The sequence below is a fragment of the Dermacentor andersoni genome, chromosome 3, assembly GCF_023375885.2.
Source record: "Dermacentor andersoni chromosome 3, qqDerAnde1_hic_scaffold, whole genome shotgun sequence".
In the NCBI taxonomy this organism is placed as follows: Eukaryota; Metazoa; Arthropoda; class Arachnida; order Ixodida; family Ixodidae; genus Dermacentor; species Dermacentor andersoni.
Window position 1 is genome coordinate 96,088,863 of NC_092816.1, and position 15,900 is coordinate 96,104,762.

The 15,900-nt window shown below is 45.2% G+C and overlaps 1 protein-coding gene across 3 annotated transcripts in view; it reads left to right on the forward strand.

Moving 5' to 3' along the window:
- The window catches only part of pcm (5'-3' exoribonuclease pacman), a 108,587-nt gene that overhangs the window by 9,039 nt on the left and 83,648 nt on the right, over positions 1-15,900 (forward strand). For all 3 annotated transcript variants that reach the window (XM_055076414.2, XM_055076417.2, XM_050188808.3), the window contains exons 5-11: positions 162-271; positions 934-1,044; positions 4,621-4,706; positions 6,469-6,556; positions 6,669-6,837; positions 11,222-11,289; positions 11,387-11,534. In XM_055076414.2, the coding sequence (XP_054932389.1) occupies positions 162-271; positions 934-1,044; positions 4,621-4,706; positions 6,469-6,556; positions 6,669-6,837; positions 11,222-11,289; positions 11,387-11,534 (780 nt within the window). The remainder of the gene's footprint in view (positions 1-161; positions 272-933; positions 1,045-4,620; positions 4,707-6,468; positions 6,557-6,668; positions 6,838-11,221; positions 11,290-11,386; positions 11,535-15,900) is intronic.

A 15,900-nucleotide genomic window follows, 5' to 3' on the forward strand; every position in this document is an offset into this window, starting at 1 on the left:
TGTCCTGTAGACTTCTGTGGCTTACTGTACAATTATATGCATGTTTGTATGTAGACATTATTTTCAAGACATGCATCATAAAGCCCCAGTGCGTATCCTTGTGGTGACACTTAGGGCTTTATACAAAGAGTAACACTACCACAACATGCATTTCAATGCAGGCACTGAATTTATGGCACGGCTGCAGGATCAGCTGCAGCAGTTTGTGGCCACAAAGGTTTCCACCGACCCTCTGTGGCAAGGCGTCAAGGTTTACCTCTCGGGCCACCAGGTTTGTTGCCACAAGTTAATTTTGGCTAATTGATGACACTAGTGTAAAGGTTGGCTTGCACATCATTTGCTACACATCAAACAGTTGGCCATGCTCTGAAGCAGGGATTCCCAAACTTCCTTGCCTTGGGGGAACCCTGCCTACTCCTGATGCAAATGGGGTCATTTTAATTGTTAGATTCAAACTCTCATGTACAGATTTGCCAAAGGGGCGATTGGGTCAGATCCATTTTCGCCGCTTGTGAAATCCTAAAATGCTATTCGCGGAACCTGGTTTGGGCACCTCGGCTTTAAAGGGTCACATTTTCAAACATTAGCCCTTTCTGAGATTCAGTGAACATGAGGGCACCCCAGATACCTCGTGCTTTTCTCAGGCGTAAAAGTTGGATGTATATTCACAATTTGCTTGTGCAGGTTTATTATAAAGAAGTCCTAAGTGCATGTGAATCGCACGTCAAATAATGTTTTAGCGAAGGTTTGGTATAGCAGTTAATTTGGTATATCTGTGCATGCTGTAGTTAACTGTGCATGCACTGTGCTGATGTATATGTTAGTCCCTCGGTTTGCTGTAAGTGTAAATTAGTAGAATAGTTTTGTTGAGCGTAGCATGGCGAGTTCTTTTGTTTACGAGACAAACCGTTTCTTTCCTGTGTTTTGGAGTAGACGCCAGGTGAAGGGGAACACAAGGTGATGGATTTTATCCGAACTGAACGGTCCCAGCCTGGTTATGACCCAAACACAAGGCACTGTTTGTACGGGCTTGATGCTGACTTGGTGAGAAAGTTTGTTACTAACTTAGCATGCTTGTGCATTGCTCATGCTGTTGTCGCAGTGTAGGGATTTAGAGACATTAGAATGTGTGCTGATGCCATTACCATTTCACTGACCTTTCGCAGAGACATAGTTGTAGCTGCTTTTATAGTTCACATACCTGCCAACTTTGGATGCTTTTGTATGAATCTGTGATTTTAAATGGGACAGTTTTAAAGCATAAACCCCAAAGCAGGAGGATTTAGTTAGTAGGAAACCAAGCAATAGCTACATTGGAGGACGTATAAATGCGCATGATGTATCTCAAATAAACTATGATGTTTATTTTTTAATAAATAATAATAAACTATATGTTTACAGTTGAACCCGACTATATCGAACCCGTTTACATCGAATTATTCTATATATCGAACAATTTCTGGTCACGGTATAGTTACAATGAGTATATATAGCAAAAATTACACTTACATCGAACAAATATTGCAGTGACTCCCGATATATCGAACGTCAAGCGGCGGAAAAGTGCCCCCAGTAGTTGGCTTTTCCTCGCGATAGCGGGGAAACCCGGCGGCGCGGCTCCATCCAACCGCTCTCCCTACCGTGACCGCGCTGCCTCGGGCTGTTCGGGCGAGCCGTCGACACTCCCCGTGTCGCGCATAGTGGAGTCTATTAGGCCACATCCTCCCTCTTTTTCTATCATCTTTCACTTGCCACCCCCTCTCCCCTGACGACGCTTCGCCGTGCTCCCACATGGGTTGCAGAATCAAGCGTCCTTCCTTTCTTTAGATCACTATCTAGCGACACTCCCCAGCAAAAGGTGATCCTGGCCCGCCTACAGCGCTTGCTCAGACAGCCAATCAGAAGCTCTTGTGCTCTCTTCGTGCAAGATGGTGAAAGTGCGAGTTGTGTTGTCTGGCTGCTTCTCTGGTTTATCGCGTTTGCGCCTTGTGGGCCTTCTCCCGCAGTGTTGCCGTGATGAAGCGGCAGAATTCGCCTTTCGTCGTGAAGCTCGAAATCATAAATCGCATCGAACGCGATGAGAAGTTGGATGTCCCCGCAGCGTGCAAGATTCCGAGGAGCACTCTCGGCACGATTAGGGCTAAAGTGGCCAGACTCGCAACCCGGTGCCCATGGCGCCCGACGCATACGCACGGCAGTGTACGAAGGGTTCTTCCTACGTGCCAGTTTCCGCGTGCTCGGTGAGGACTGTAAATTCTGATGAATGCAACGAAGCCGTTGCCGGTGTTGCCGAAGTTTGGAGCGAGCTGTCAAAATTTCCGGGACATTCGAATCAACGGTGGACGAGTTTGTGAGTGCAGATGATGGTGTCGCGACCACGGTAGACCCCGGAAACAAAGACTACATCGCCGACATCGTACCGAGCACAAATGACAGTAGGCACATTGAGGAAAGCAACTACGGTCCTTTGCCCACATCCTCCGAAGTGATTGGTGCACTCGCATTAGTCTGGCGCTTCTGCGCGAATGCAGAAGGTTGCGGCCTCAGCTGCGCCGACTCCTTAGACAACGTGGGGAAGTGCGTGCGTCGCAGGCAGCGAAATTGCCCAAGCAGAAGAAAATGCAGGACTAATTTATGCCAAACTAAGCTAGTTTCGTTAATAAAGTGATTTTATAAATGGTATGTGCTTTTATGACATCCAATTATTTAGCACGCTTATATCGAATTATGCTCTATATCGAACTGATAGGCGTTTTTTTGCGAGTTCGATATAGCCGGGTTTGACTGTAATATTTACCTGCACCGCAGTGCATTGTGTTAACATTATCTATTGTTATTGGCCCACACGTATTTCATCTGTGTGGGCAAATAACAATCTTTTATGTGCATCGCACATGCACATGAAACAGAGGTTTAGGTAAGCGTCATGTAATTAGATGTAACATTAGGCCTCATACTTTTACGTTGCAAAATGTGATGTAATTGTTGCACGGAAATTACTGCAGATCTGAATCTATTTACCGTGGAACAAGCAGGCTGGCTTGTATGCTTTAGCGCATGTCGCATGTGTACTGCGACGAAGCTTGCATTAACCTCCTGTAGTGGGAGGTTCCTTTGCAGATTATGCTAGGCATATGTTCTCATGAACCACACATTGCGCTGCTTCGGGAGGAATGCCCTCCCGTAGACGATGGTTGTGCAAGCCTGCAGAAACGTGCCATTTCTAATGCATTAAATGGAACTAAAGATGACTTTCTCGGGTCGATAGGCAGCGAAAACGGGGTGTCGTCGGACTGAGGTAGTCACTAGCCACTAAGATTTAGCTGTGTGTGTGTCTGTGTGAATTTGTATGTCTCATAATATTGTGTGAACACGGTATGCGTTGACTCGGGTTCCATTACTTGATGTGTGCAGTAGAATCAACAGCAAGTTATTTTTCGGATATTTGGGTGGTAATGTAACTGCGCGTTACAATTGGTGGCGCAGTAGAATTGTGCAAATACAGTAAGTCAGTGCCATATGAACAATGAGGTAGATGCGAGTAGATGAAAGAGCATGATAGCGTGCCGGAACACAGTAGAAAATAACATAGTTTCGTTCTCTACACGCGTGACTGCATGACGTAGGAACAAGCAGACAAAACGGAAGTACATTTCTCTTGCTACGTATGAAGTTAAACAAAGACATGCAGGCATTCAGTTTGTATGTTCTATTATTTATTTCCCTAAACATTAATTCGTATACTGAAGCAACAGATCAAACAAATAACTGATGTTGCCTCGAATAATTCTAGAAGTCGCATGTCATTGTGAGTGACACCACAGCACTGCCATTTACATAGTTGCACTTGTGCAACTGATGTCGACTCTCCAGCTGGGACTGCAGCGCCTGCTCATTATCATGATCATTAGCTCGCACTGTATGTATGCACCATGCTTGTCAGCTCAATATTATCAGGCCTGGTGAGGGGCTCTTTAAAAACCATTCGGTGAAGCTGGCTTTAGGAAACTAGCTGCCATTGCGGAACACATATTTTTCTTGCTAAAAAGAGATTTTTACTTTGTTAAGGTGCTTTAATGTCATATCTATGATAGTTTTTAACTTTGGGCACGCAGAAGGTGGGTGCCCGTTTGATTCGGACGCATGTTAGAATCGGGCAAATGCTGGCAAATGAATTACTAGTGTGTTGTGACATTTTTTTCTGCATCTTGTTTAGTTCGATCTGCTGGAATAAGTTGATCAATTTCGGCGGGGCCGTTAAAGTTGAATGCATGAAAGTCATCTGTATTTGAAGTAATTGTTCCACTGAAAGCATTGCAGGTCGAAAACAACTGCGCTGCAAAGCACCTAGAGTGGGCCTTCTGTGATCGCACTACTTGTGAAGCTTCTACAGTGTTGCCTGATAATTACGAAACGGAGTATAAGCTGTAGACTTTTAAGGTGGGGTATGGGAAAGGGCCTTGCCACATGGCCCAGAAACAAATCATACCACTTGAAGAGTGGCTTTGAAAGTTAGGACAAAAACTGTAGATGTTCAAGCATAGGCGTTAGGCTTTGTTTGCTAGCAACAGGTCCATACTCCTTCTCTTCTTTTTTCATGTGGGTGGCATTCCATTGCAGATTATGCTAGGCATATGTTCTCACGAACCACACTTTGCACTTCTTCGGGAGGAGATTGTGTATGGCAAGAGGCAGAGTCAAAAGAGGTTAGTTTTTGTTCCTCTTTGTAAGGTTCTGTGTTGTTTAGTGTATGTTCATGACTACTTTTGTCCATTAATTATTATTATTATTTATTATTATTATTTACTTGGTTCTCAATTTATTATACTTGGCTGTGAATTGATGTTTTATGTGCACCCTGTGACGCAGTAGCTACTGTTGACCACAAAAGTTTATGGTACACTGTATTTGTGAAAAAAGATTGCAATCTACATAGCGATCTAATTAGAATCACCATGCCTCAAACCCAACTGCAATGGTATTTCACTCTGCCTAAATTTGTATATGGATGACTAGTATATACCATTGAAGCAATTGTGGCAAAGCCACTGGGCTGGTAATTGTATGTGTACTTTTCTTGTTAGCACTCAGTAAACAGTACCTAAGTAGACAATGCCTGCACCTAGTGGTTGTCGCTATGACATAAGTTCCAGCATGGTGCCTCCCTATCTTGGAGGTCATGTTGAGCCACTAATAGTAATAATGGCAGTGTAATAGTAATAATGGCAGTGTGTTTCATTTTATTGCATCAGCCTTGTGAGTTTTTAAAGTGAAGAAAGGTGTATGTGAAGTGTGGAAAGCCAGTCATGTGGTAGAAGTAGGTCATGTGGTGGGTACGTGTGTGTGTGTGTGTGTCTGTCTGTAGCACAACTGACGGTGGTCTACCTTGTACTACGGTCAATTGCACTTCACTCATTTAAGAGGCAGGATGTGTGTCGAGTGAGCTCCTGAACAACACGTTGTGATGTGGTGAATGCAGTTTAAATCGTGGATCTGGGATCTCAAAGAGGTGCGACATAATGCTAATGCTTTTCTCCCATCTACCACTAAATTGCCACTGAATTCTTTTCATCATTAGCCCCCCCCCCCCACCCATCTCTGTTTTCAGGATAAAGAACGGCTATTTTGCTAGCTTTTCATGATGCTTTCACTCATATTGCTAAAGTCAAATTTTGCATGGAGGCTCTTTACCTACGCCATCATTAAGTAGGCTTTTTAGGCTGTCCAAAATTTTGTAGCAGTTAGCCTTTATCAGAGCAAAAATTTAAGTTTTTCGTAGAACCTGTGTAAACATTTGTGGCCAACTGACATTGCCTTTTTGTCATAGTTGCATATTTTTCTTTGCATAAACTGCAAGATGAGTTTTTTTTATGCTTGCATTTGCACTCATTCTCACTATGCAAACTGGGTAAAAAATATTAGTTAACACAGCAGGCTTCAGGAAAATGCTGGCAAGCTTTCCGAGATCAGCTTTATTTTTTGTCTCCCCTCAGCACATTTGCATTTTAGTTGAGACCAAGGAGTTCCCCATGGTTTGCTAGGTTTGGTTGCAGCAAGAAATTGCAGAGTTTTACCTTGTGCATAAGCGTTGCTTGATATTCACTATTAGCATTAGTTTTGTTTCAGTGCTTTGTCCTAAGATTCGTTAAGAGGACTGAGTTAGCAAATGAAAAGTTGTGCATATTCAATTGTAAGGTCCTAACGGGTTCATGTCCAAGTTTGTCTGGCATGCATATGGATGAAGCTGCTCTTCTTGCACTATGTGCATGCTTTTGTTTATTGTGTTTGTCATTTTTTCTATATTCAGGTGTACTTTTACTTGTTTCCGAAATAATTATGCAAAGATAGTCTCAGTACATTCACAGACAATGGAACCTTGTTTATATCATTAATCTTATTCCTTGCCGTGCGTGACACAAGCTCTTGCCTTCTTTTTTACATTTCCTCGTTGACTTCTTGCTTTCACAGGCTCAATGTTCCCGAAGAGATCACATTTCACCTTCTCCATTTGTCACTGCTTCGAGAATACTTGGAGCTTGAGTTTCAAGCCTTAAAGGTAAGCAGCTCATCTTTCTCGGTGGGCACGTTAGAGTCGGGATAGATTGGATACGTTTTCTGGTGGCTAAAACGAGTCCTTTGCCCCCACTATCTCATCTTTCGTTTTGCAGGAGACCATCCCGTTCGAGTTCAATGTGGACAACATCATTGACGACTGGGTGCTGATGTGCTTCCTAGTGGGCAATGACTTTCTTCCACACTTGCCCAACCTCCACATTGCTCACAATGCACTTCCAGTTCTCTACCAGGCCTACATTGATGTGATGCCAACGTTGGAAGGTTAGTGCTCGACCCGAAATTAAGGGGGCACGCGACTTTTGCATCGCGAAAAATGGCCAAGAAAGAGATTTTTTGAAAATCACATTTTCAATTTCTATTATTCTTTTTACATATGATTCCGAAATATCACACCTATGAACCACGTAGAAGTGCTCTAAAGGATTTGTTTTATCAGCCAAGGTGGCGAAAAATTTCGCGGAAATCAACCAACAACAGCGTTTTTCAAGCCACAGTATCTCTGGAACGGCGTAACCGAGCTCCGCCGCCATCTTAGTCTCGTTGCAAAGCGCATTACTCTGTCTTCAAATTTGCCGCTTCAGCTATCTCCTCCATACAGAAACAAGCACATAAAAAGCAAATGATTGAAGGTCGTGCCGGAGTCTGCGATTGGCCGCACCCGCCACGCGACTCCAGCGCGGTTCGCCATTGGTCCGGCACTCGGGTCGTCTGCTCGGCTCTTTGCACCTCGCGAGCCTGGAAGTTTCCACTCGCCGTAATATCGACGTGTCAAAACTGGCGCTACGCGGACATCACAGTAGCGTGGCCGATCCCTACGTTTGTGGATGTCTCAGACCCTCGGCTAATCATTCCGAGCGTCAACGACACGGACTTCGCGACCAAGATTTGCACGCGGAATCCTCGGACATGCGTCAGGGCCTTTCAGCACTCGGTGTTTCGAAATTTGTGACCAAGCACATCGCGCACGCCATCCTCATACTGTGGCTAAGCATTTCGCGCACAGGAGTCTCCGACTCGTCAATCAAGCACATCACGCGTGGACATCTTGGACCCTCGCCTAAGTATTTTGTGCATCGGCGCCTCTGACTGCGCGACTAAGTACATCGAATGTCGACTCCTCGAGCCTGCGTCTACGCATTTCGGTTGACGGCATCTTGGACTGTGGGAATAAGCGCATTGAGTGTCGACTCCTCAAGCCCGCCCCGCGTCTAGGCATTTCGCGCATCGGCACCTCGAACTGCGTGACTAAGCGCATCGAGTGTAGACTCCTTTTATCTGTGGCTAGGTCCGCAACCAAGCATATTGCGCATTCACTCTATTATCATATTGTCACGATAGCTCGTAACAATATCTATCATACCACCCCTTCATAAAGAGAACCTCATCATGAGCTCTGTTCACTAGGCACCTTGGGCTGGCACAGACACCTGGCTGCAGAAGTGATCGAGGCATCATACAAAAGTACAATTCTGGAAAGCACCTAGCAGCAGCATATCTATCACTGGCTCTCTGATCCTAACTTCCACAGCCATTGTCAGGTGAACATGACTTGGAAGGCTACTGACACTCAGAGCTTTGTTTCAGTAATGTGGTCTATTCTCAAAAGAAAAAAATGCCTCACTGATTGTACTGGAGACTACTATTAATCAGGCAGCCTGCAGGTACAACACTTGTGGGATTCTCACCCGCGCTTTTGGGACAAAGGAACGACAACACAGTAGGGCAAACAATCACAAGGGCATTTATTGCACCTTTCATAGACTAATGCCTGCTAGCTGAGTTGCTATCCACAAAACATGCCGATGGGCGCGCAACAAATCGCGGAAGTCCGATTCACCGCAACCGGATAACGAGCGAATATGTTCGCCCTATGCTGAACACCAACGCCTGGTCGTTCACGTGTACGGTCACGCGAACGGTGGCACGTTCGAACGATTGTGTTCGTCCATTCCGGAGTAGGCCTCACTAGACGGTCTCCCAGAAGCATGGATCGGCGCATGTGCAGAACGTCCGCGCCGCTTGCCGACGCCAAGCCAAAGAGGAAGAGCCTTCTCCTTTCTGCACCCAAGTAACCCCGCCATTAAGTGGCGTTAGCAGACCCACACTCGCGCCATTTCTCGCAATGCGCTTCAACCAGACCGACTGCTGCTGGCACCAAGCCACGTGGCGAAGACGGATTACAGGAGAGGGGAGCTATGTGGGAAAACAACATATCAGGGGATGCGTGAGGGTCGCGTGTCCCCACACACTGGAACTATATTCATGCCCACACAGAGTTCTGCACCTTGGTTTGAAACCCAGGCACTGTGCTCTTTGTAGAGCAGCAGCAAAGAATGCCATACAAAAAAGGGGGGGGGGGATGAAGGCACACCAGACCAGAGGCCACATGTAGCAGAAGTCCTGCATCACAAAACACCCGAAAGACTACAAATTTGGTGCCTTTTAGATAACTGAAGAGAAAGTGAAACTTTGAAAGCCGTTTTCTCAAACCTGTTTTTTTTTTTTTTTTTGCCTTTCTGCTCAGTTTCTGGAGCTGATTTCTTTGTTACCCTTTAACATATTTCGACTCCGTTTTCTTCGTCATGTTCCTTGGGCTACAATGCAGGTCGTGACATTCTCGCTTTCTTATCTTGACCCTTTGTAAGTTTACGATATGGCAATTCGTCTACCCCGAAAGTGTGCTTGATGCGAAGGTAACATAAAAAATGGCACTCCAGAAAATTTGTGTTGTAATAAAGAGAAAACAAGAATGTCACGACCTTCAGCATGCATATAGCTATGCAGTCAATACTTAAGAAGCCTTCTATCACATTTTTTTAAGTTCCCCAGGCTCTCCAGAAAGTTCAAGGAAAAAAAATTCTGCTCAATAAAATTCAATAAAATGTTCTCAAGACATCATTCTGAAACTTTTATGGAAGCATCAGAGAGACATTCTAAACATTTGTGCCAATTTTCATCAAAATCCATGAAGAAGTAGGAAGTTGATCTTCAAAGCCACGTCCCCCCTTAAAAGCATTAAAAGGAAGAGCTTAAAGGCCTTAAAAGCATTAAAAGGCCTTAAAGGCCTTAAAAGGAAGGGCTGTGCCATGTGTGTTGGTTATGAAAGATGTTCATGCTATGCAGAAAGCTTGACAGGCCTGTGGCACTCGAGCAGCATTGTGGTCACTTCGCTCTGTAGCCGAGTTTACATGAATGGGACAGCAACGCATCGCATTTCTCAGTGAAACGGGCTAATACTTGCGTGACAGCACGTGTGGCGCATTTTCCTTCATGTGAAACAAGCTGGAACATGTATAGGGTGGTTTACGTTTCGCCTTCGAGGGGAGGAGAGTGCACAGCAGCAGCCATCTCGCTTTTCCTCTCTCTTGCTAAGAGTGATATGCCAGCGTCTACATGCACCATGTGAGATTAGTTTTCTTGTCAAGAACTACCCCCTCCTGTTGCGTTAATGCAGTTCACCTTCATAGCACGTTACCACCGTTCACATGGACGTGATGCACTAGAAATGTGATGCATCACTTATCGCATTTTGAAAACGGTGCTTGTGACCAACTCGTGTTTTCTCATTTTTCCCAGAGCCTAGGCAGCATAATTGGCTTGGCTTGTAGCAGCTTGTCCAGTGATGTAGTTGCGTCCACATCCTTTGGGCAAGGAAGCTGCAACAAAATGCAATGTTTCTTCCATCTCTTTTTTTTTTCACAGGTTTGTAAAAGACAGAATTGAATCAAGAACCATCGTAGTCTATATTTCTGTGCAGAGGGACACAGTGTCAACGCAGCCCAAGTGAAGTGATACAGGGTTACACATATACAGTCCAATTTAATTTCTGTGAAAGGACAGTTGGTGCTGTTGAAAGAAGCTGCTGCTGCTTCTCATGTTTCTTTCTTCTTTTAACGCTATAGCGTTAAGGAGCCCGTGTTGCAAAAAATCCGGCATCGACGTCCCCTATCGCAATCCCGTGTTGGCGTCTGGCATCGAATGGTGTTTCGGCTAAAAAAATTTTCTAACCACCCATACCCAGGCCCTCCATGTGACGCAAGGAATTTATTGAACTAATTCAATTTCTCAAGCTACAAGCTGAAGCTGTTACACGGAAACTTAAAAAAAAAAAAAAACCTTCACACACACAGAACAGCCACGACGTCCGCCATTTGCGCGCACTGGCGTGATGGGCATCGTGGGGGCCACAGAGCGGCACCCCCGGTTTCTTGCAATACCTCCAGCTGGCGCTCGCCTTTGTGCATAGCATTCGCGGCCAGCGTTTCCCGGTAAATATAGCAGTTGCATACACTCCAGTCGCCGGGACGTGCGAGATGCAGTTGGGGATCTTTGAATGCTGTCGCATTCCTCTCTTAAAGGTGAAGCTTAAGCGCCCTCCAAATTTTATTGTTAGACATGGCCAAGCTCAATGTTTGGCACATTTAGCCTCTGTGTAACTTGTCATTTTACATGTAATTTGTACATATTATTTTGCAGTTTCAGTCAATTATTAGTCGGTCATAACCATAACACCTTAGTGGTGCCTAATGAGCACTTATTTTTTTCCCCTTAATAACTTCTCTTGTGCTTTTCTTTAGTAATCATAACAGACACAGAAGTACCAGTGCTAAGAACTGAGTTGTTCTACCCGTTGTTTCGTCTGCAGGTTACATCAATGAGTATGGAAAGCTAAATTTGGAAAGGTTCGAAAAATTTCTCACCAGGCTGTCTCAGGTATGCTTACCTGTCCGCTTACTGTCTTTTCTTTTCTCTTCCTCATACTGTTTTTTTTTTTAATTACTGATTAACGAGGTGTATTGATCCATTCCAGTTCGACTACGAAAAATTCACCGACGTTCAAGCAGACCAGAAGTTCTTAGCGTCGAAGAGAGCCTATGCCGAAGCACCAAATGGTATTGTGCAGCAGAACGGTTCACCGCCACCTGACAAGGAGAAGACCAAGGATCCAGACGAAAAGCGTAAGTGCGAAATTCAGAGAATGCGACGTGTGCACTCTGGTGTGTGCCATTAGCAAAGTCATTTGCTGGGCGTCAAACATTCGTTATGTAGCTGGGTGAAAAAAAAAAAACATTAGGAGGATGGATGGCTGTTGCACAAGGCTGCAAGGCAGGGTTTGCAGTGATGGTGGCCAGATGGCATTCTTGGCTAATGCTACGGCTGTTTAGTTGCATGTATGACAGTTACTTTCAAAGAGAGACCAGGATTGTTTTTAGAGCATCTATAATTAGTGGCTGTAGTGTATATAACTTGTAATTCCCTCCCCCCCACCTGGTTCACACTCATTTTCAGCATTTTTGTGGGAAATAGTTTGGAAGAGAAGCGGTGTGAAAGTTTTTTGGAAGCTGGCCATCAAAACCACAAATATGCTGCTAAGTTCCAATCTAGATGACATAGTGATCATGCTGCTGGCATGCGCCGAGTGCTCAAGTGTTCACAGGTGCATTTAATAGCTCACACTGTTTCTCGAGCTTCTGAAGCAGCCAAAAGTGACAGTGACATTTCTTCAGAACTTTCAGATTCCGCTGCTGTGCTCTAGGGCGTGGGTTTGATTCGCAGCTGCCTCTGCCCCATTTCAACACAGGTTAAATGTAAAAATGCTCATGTACTTAGATTTAGGTGCACATTAAAGAACTCCAGCTGGTCAACATTAATCCAGAGCTCTGCACCATCATAACTCACTGCTCAGTTTGGGAATGTTGAACCTCAATTTAACCCCCTACTGCTACATGAATATTTATTTCCTTGCAAAATAAGTTAGTAGAGGCGTACTTATATTGAATATCACCGAATCGAGTGGTGAATGTATGAATAATTTGATTTGCCAATCAAATATCTACTACTATTCAATTTTTCTAATATCTTATGCATTCGGTGTAGAGACCCACACAGTGCAACGTGTTGCATGCACCGTGCAGCCCCTCGTGCTCGATGCCGCCCAAACGAGCGTTTCACTACGTTTTTGGCCGAAAAGGAGCACCGACCACGCTTCAGATAGACCGCCCCGTCTGACGCGGCAGTGGACTGTGACTGCGAACGTTCCCTGATGTCGACCCTATGCGGGGATCGCACACACAGCCCCCGAACTCCACAATTCGCAGAAAAAAAAGTATTTTCCAGACCTTCGTATACTAGAACTGAGCTGTAAATCAGTGCTGGCATACTACTGTGGTGTTCTCTTTAACAAGAGCAGACCGTGCTGTATACCTTTATTTCTGTGTACCTAAGTTACTGATAGCTTGCAACATTCTTGTTATGCGATTCTAGGAGACTCCTGAGCATATGCAACACTATATTACTGCCCAAAATTTGAAAGCATTACTGTATTTACTCAAATCTAAAGCGCACTTTATTTCCGATAAAACGGGTCCAAAAATTGCGTGCATGTTAGCATCAAGTACAACCATAAATCCGCATTACCATAATGCCATCGGCATTTCAAAATGGCCACCTAGTACGCGCTTCGAGCCTAGCTTCTGCCGTAGCTTCATCCATGTGCTGTAGCACGTGTGCTTAGGTTAGTGCACTGTCCATCTTCCTGTTTTCTGCGTTTGCTCTGTCAGCATGGAAGCGCCGACTGCGAAGACACAATTAAAAACAAAGTGATCATGTGTGCGGAAACAGACGGAAATCTGGCCTCATCAGGGTGTTCGGAGTTCCCGGAACTTGCGTGCAGGACTGGCGCAAACAGAAGAGCTGTTATACTCCGGTAGCTTCTGCATATGGCGCAGCCACACGGCCCCTGTCTCGAAGTTGACCTGCGATGGAGACAGTCTACGCATCTAGGCGCACCACACTGCGTTCTCGTCGCTTAGTTCACATTGAAGCGAGAGGCCGCACAAAGGTCAATTCGCTCGCTCCTGCTACAGCGCTTCCTCACTCCAGCGTCTTAAAGAGTTTCCTCGGTCACTGAGTGAGACGTGTTTATGTTTGCTTGTGCGCTTGTAATGCCATGTTTGTTAATTGAGTTAGTAAGCGAGTGTGTAAAAGTTTATATGGCCAATAAAACTACTATCCTGGCTTTTCATATAGCTGTCTACTAATTTGCTATCGCAATCAATGCTTCACCGTTCGGGTGAAACTGTGACTTTTTCTATTTATCGTAACTTTAGTGTATTGGGAGTAAATCTTTGTTTTTCCAAATGAGAGAAAGTTGTATTTCTGTATGAAAGAATGAGGTGTGCAGTACTGTAAAGGACTTTACTTTTTTTAAGTCACGGCAAACGTGTGTGGGTTGCAATCGTGAGCGTGTTAGAATTGAGTAAATAGGGTAAGTTTTGTGAAAAATTTTCTAATATTCGATATTCTGCTTCTTTTTCCTGATTTGATTCGAAATCTACTGTTTGGCATTCACACACCCCGAAAAATGACACAAACCTTTGTTTAGGCCAGGAATGCCTAAACAAACCTCACTTTTCTAAAGAAACGCTTAGTTGTGATTTTATGAGCTAACGTTCTCGCATATCATATATGATACAGCAGGCAATACGGGTACATTTATGGCGATGCATAAAAACATATGAATGGCAGAAAGCTTGCAAAATACAGTCGAACTCCGCTGTTACGTTCCTCACTGCTGCGTTTTCCCGGCTGCTACGTCGTTTTCATCCGGTCCCGGCATAGCTTCCATAGGATCCAATGTATAAGGAACCCCGCTGTTACGTAGTAGCTGTGAAAACGTTCCCGCATGATACGTCGCAACTTAGCACCACGAGCCCGCCTGGGCTAAAGTAGGCAACGCGCCCCAACCGCCATTTTGGCTTTTGACGAGTTGTGGCCGGGCTTGGCTATAGAACTGGCTGCAAGAAGCCGCACGCCAGTTCGAGAGGCCGCCACTAAGTGGCCATTCGTGAAAAATGCTCTCACTATCATCACTGTGATTACGGTCACCGCATGGTTTTTGGACGGGTCGACTCACGGAGGAAGGAAACTCAGGAGAGGCCCTGATGTCACTCTTTGTGAAGCTGGAGTGCTATTCTCGACACGCATGGCGGCTGCACGGCCGCCATTATCCGCCATGTTGACTCTCTGATTGGTTGTGGAGAGCTCACGTACCTTGAAATTTGTGCCGGGAAACGAAAGTTTTGCGAAATGTCATTTTGCGTTTTCATCAAGATGACGAAACGTGACATGGAGCTGCGAATTTTATGGACTAATAGATTTTTTTGTCCTTGGCAGATATATTGTGATGTTAGCGCTTCAAAAAGAATGTGAGCAGTAGCGTGCAGAAGCCAGTGCAATGCATCTGCAATTGCGCGAATATGTGGTGGCGATCCAAGATGTGCGCCATGCCAGCTTGCTGATTGGCTGAAGGAATATCTCGTGAGGAGCATCACAGGAAGGGCTGTTTCATAAACGTCATTTTGATGATGCGTGACGTTGCGCTGGGCTGCCATTGCTGAGATTTTCCGCCATAATTTTTGCTGCGACGAGCCGCACGAATTATGCTAATGAGCAGCCATATGCAGTGGCAGTCGAGAGGAATACGTACCGTCACATTTTCCCCGTCGTTTGGCGCCACGAAAATCTTTTGTTCATAACGCGTGCTCATAGAATTTGCATCGCTCTCGGGTGGTGTTGGCATTTGTGTTTGGGGCCATAATTGTTTAAAAAAACGCATTTATACGAAATAATATTGGTTGAACATAGCAAACTTTCGGCACTGTTGTCCACTTTTCACTGCTGCATTTGTATTGTAATCAAGATTAATGCCTTTTTGCACAATCAGAAGTTATGACAGTGGTTTCTTTCTAATTTATAAAAAGAAATGTACGCAAGGCGGCGCCTTGAAGTTTCCTCCCGCGCTGCGAGTAACCAGTGAAATGAACAAGACATGGCTGCGCCGGCGCTTGCATCGCGCTAGTGGATATCTCTGGCGCGCGCAACGCTATCGGTGATATTCGGCCGTTTCTCAGCCAGCCGAGTCGGGCTGAGTCACTTGCGTTTCATGAGATAGCGATAACGTGTTCTAGAACGTGCGCGCATCACCACTGGTAGGTCGCGTATGTTGTCTCAAGCAAGAAAACAAGCGCGTTGGCGCCAACATGCTATGACTCTCCATTTTCAGGGGACACTCATCCTAGCTATTGAAGCAGACAGCGGCTTGTACGCAGCAGACGACGGAAGCGAGAAGCGTTTTCGACGGAATAATCGTACGCTTTGAGATAGCTGCTTTATTTTCACTGCGGAGGAAAACTGCTTTGCTTTACCGATAACGCTACATTCAGTGCCTTCATTACAGTTTCTTAAGCTGAACGTCAAGTTGGCGTCACGTTACGTAAGCAAAACGGGGCCACCAGCGCCATTTTGTTCACGTCGCGCCTACGT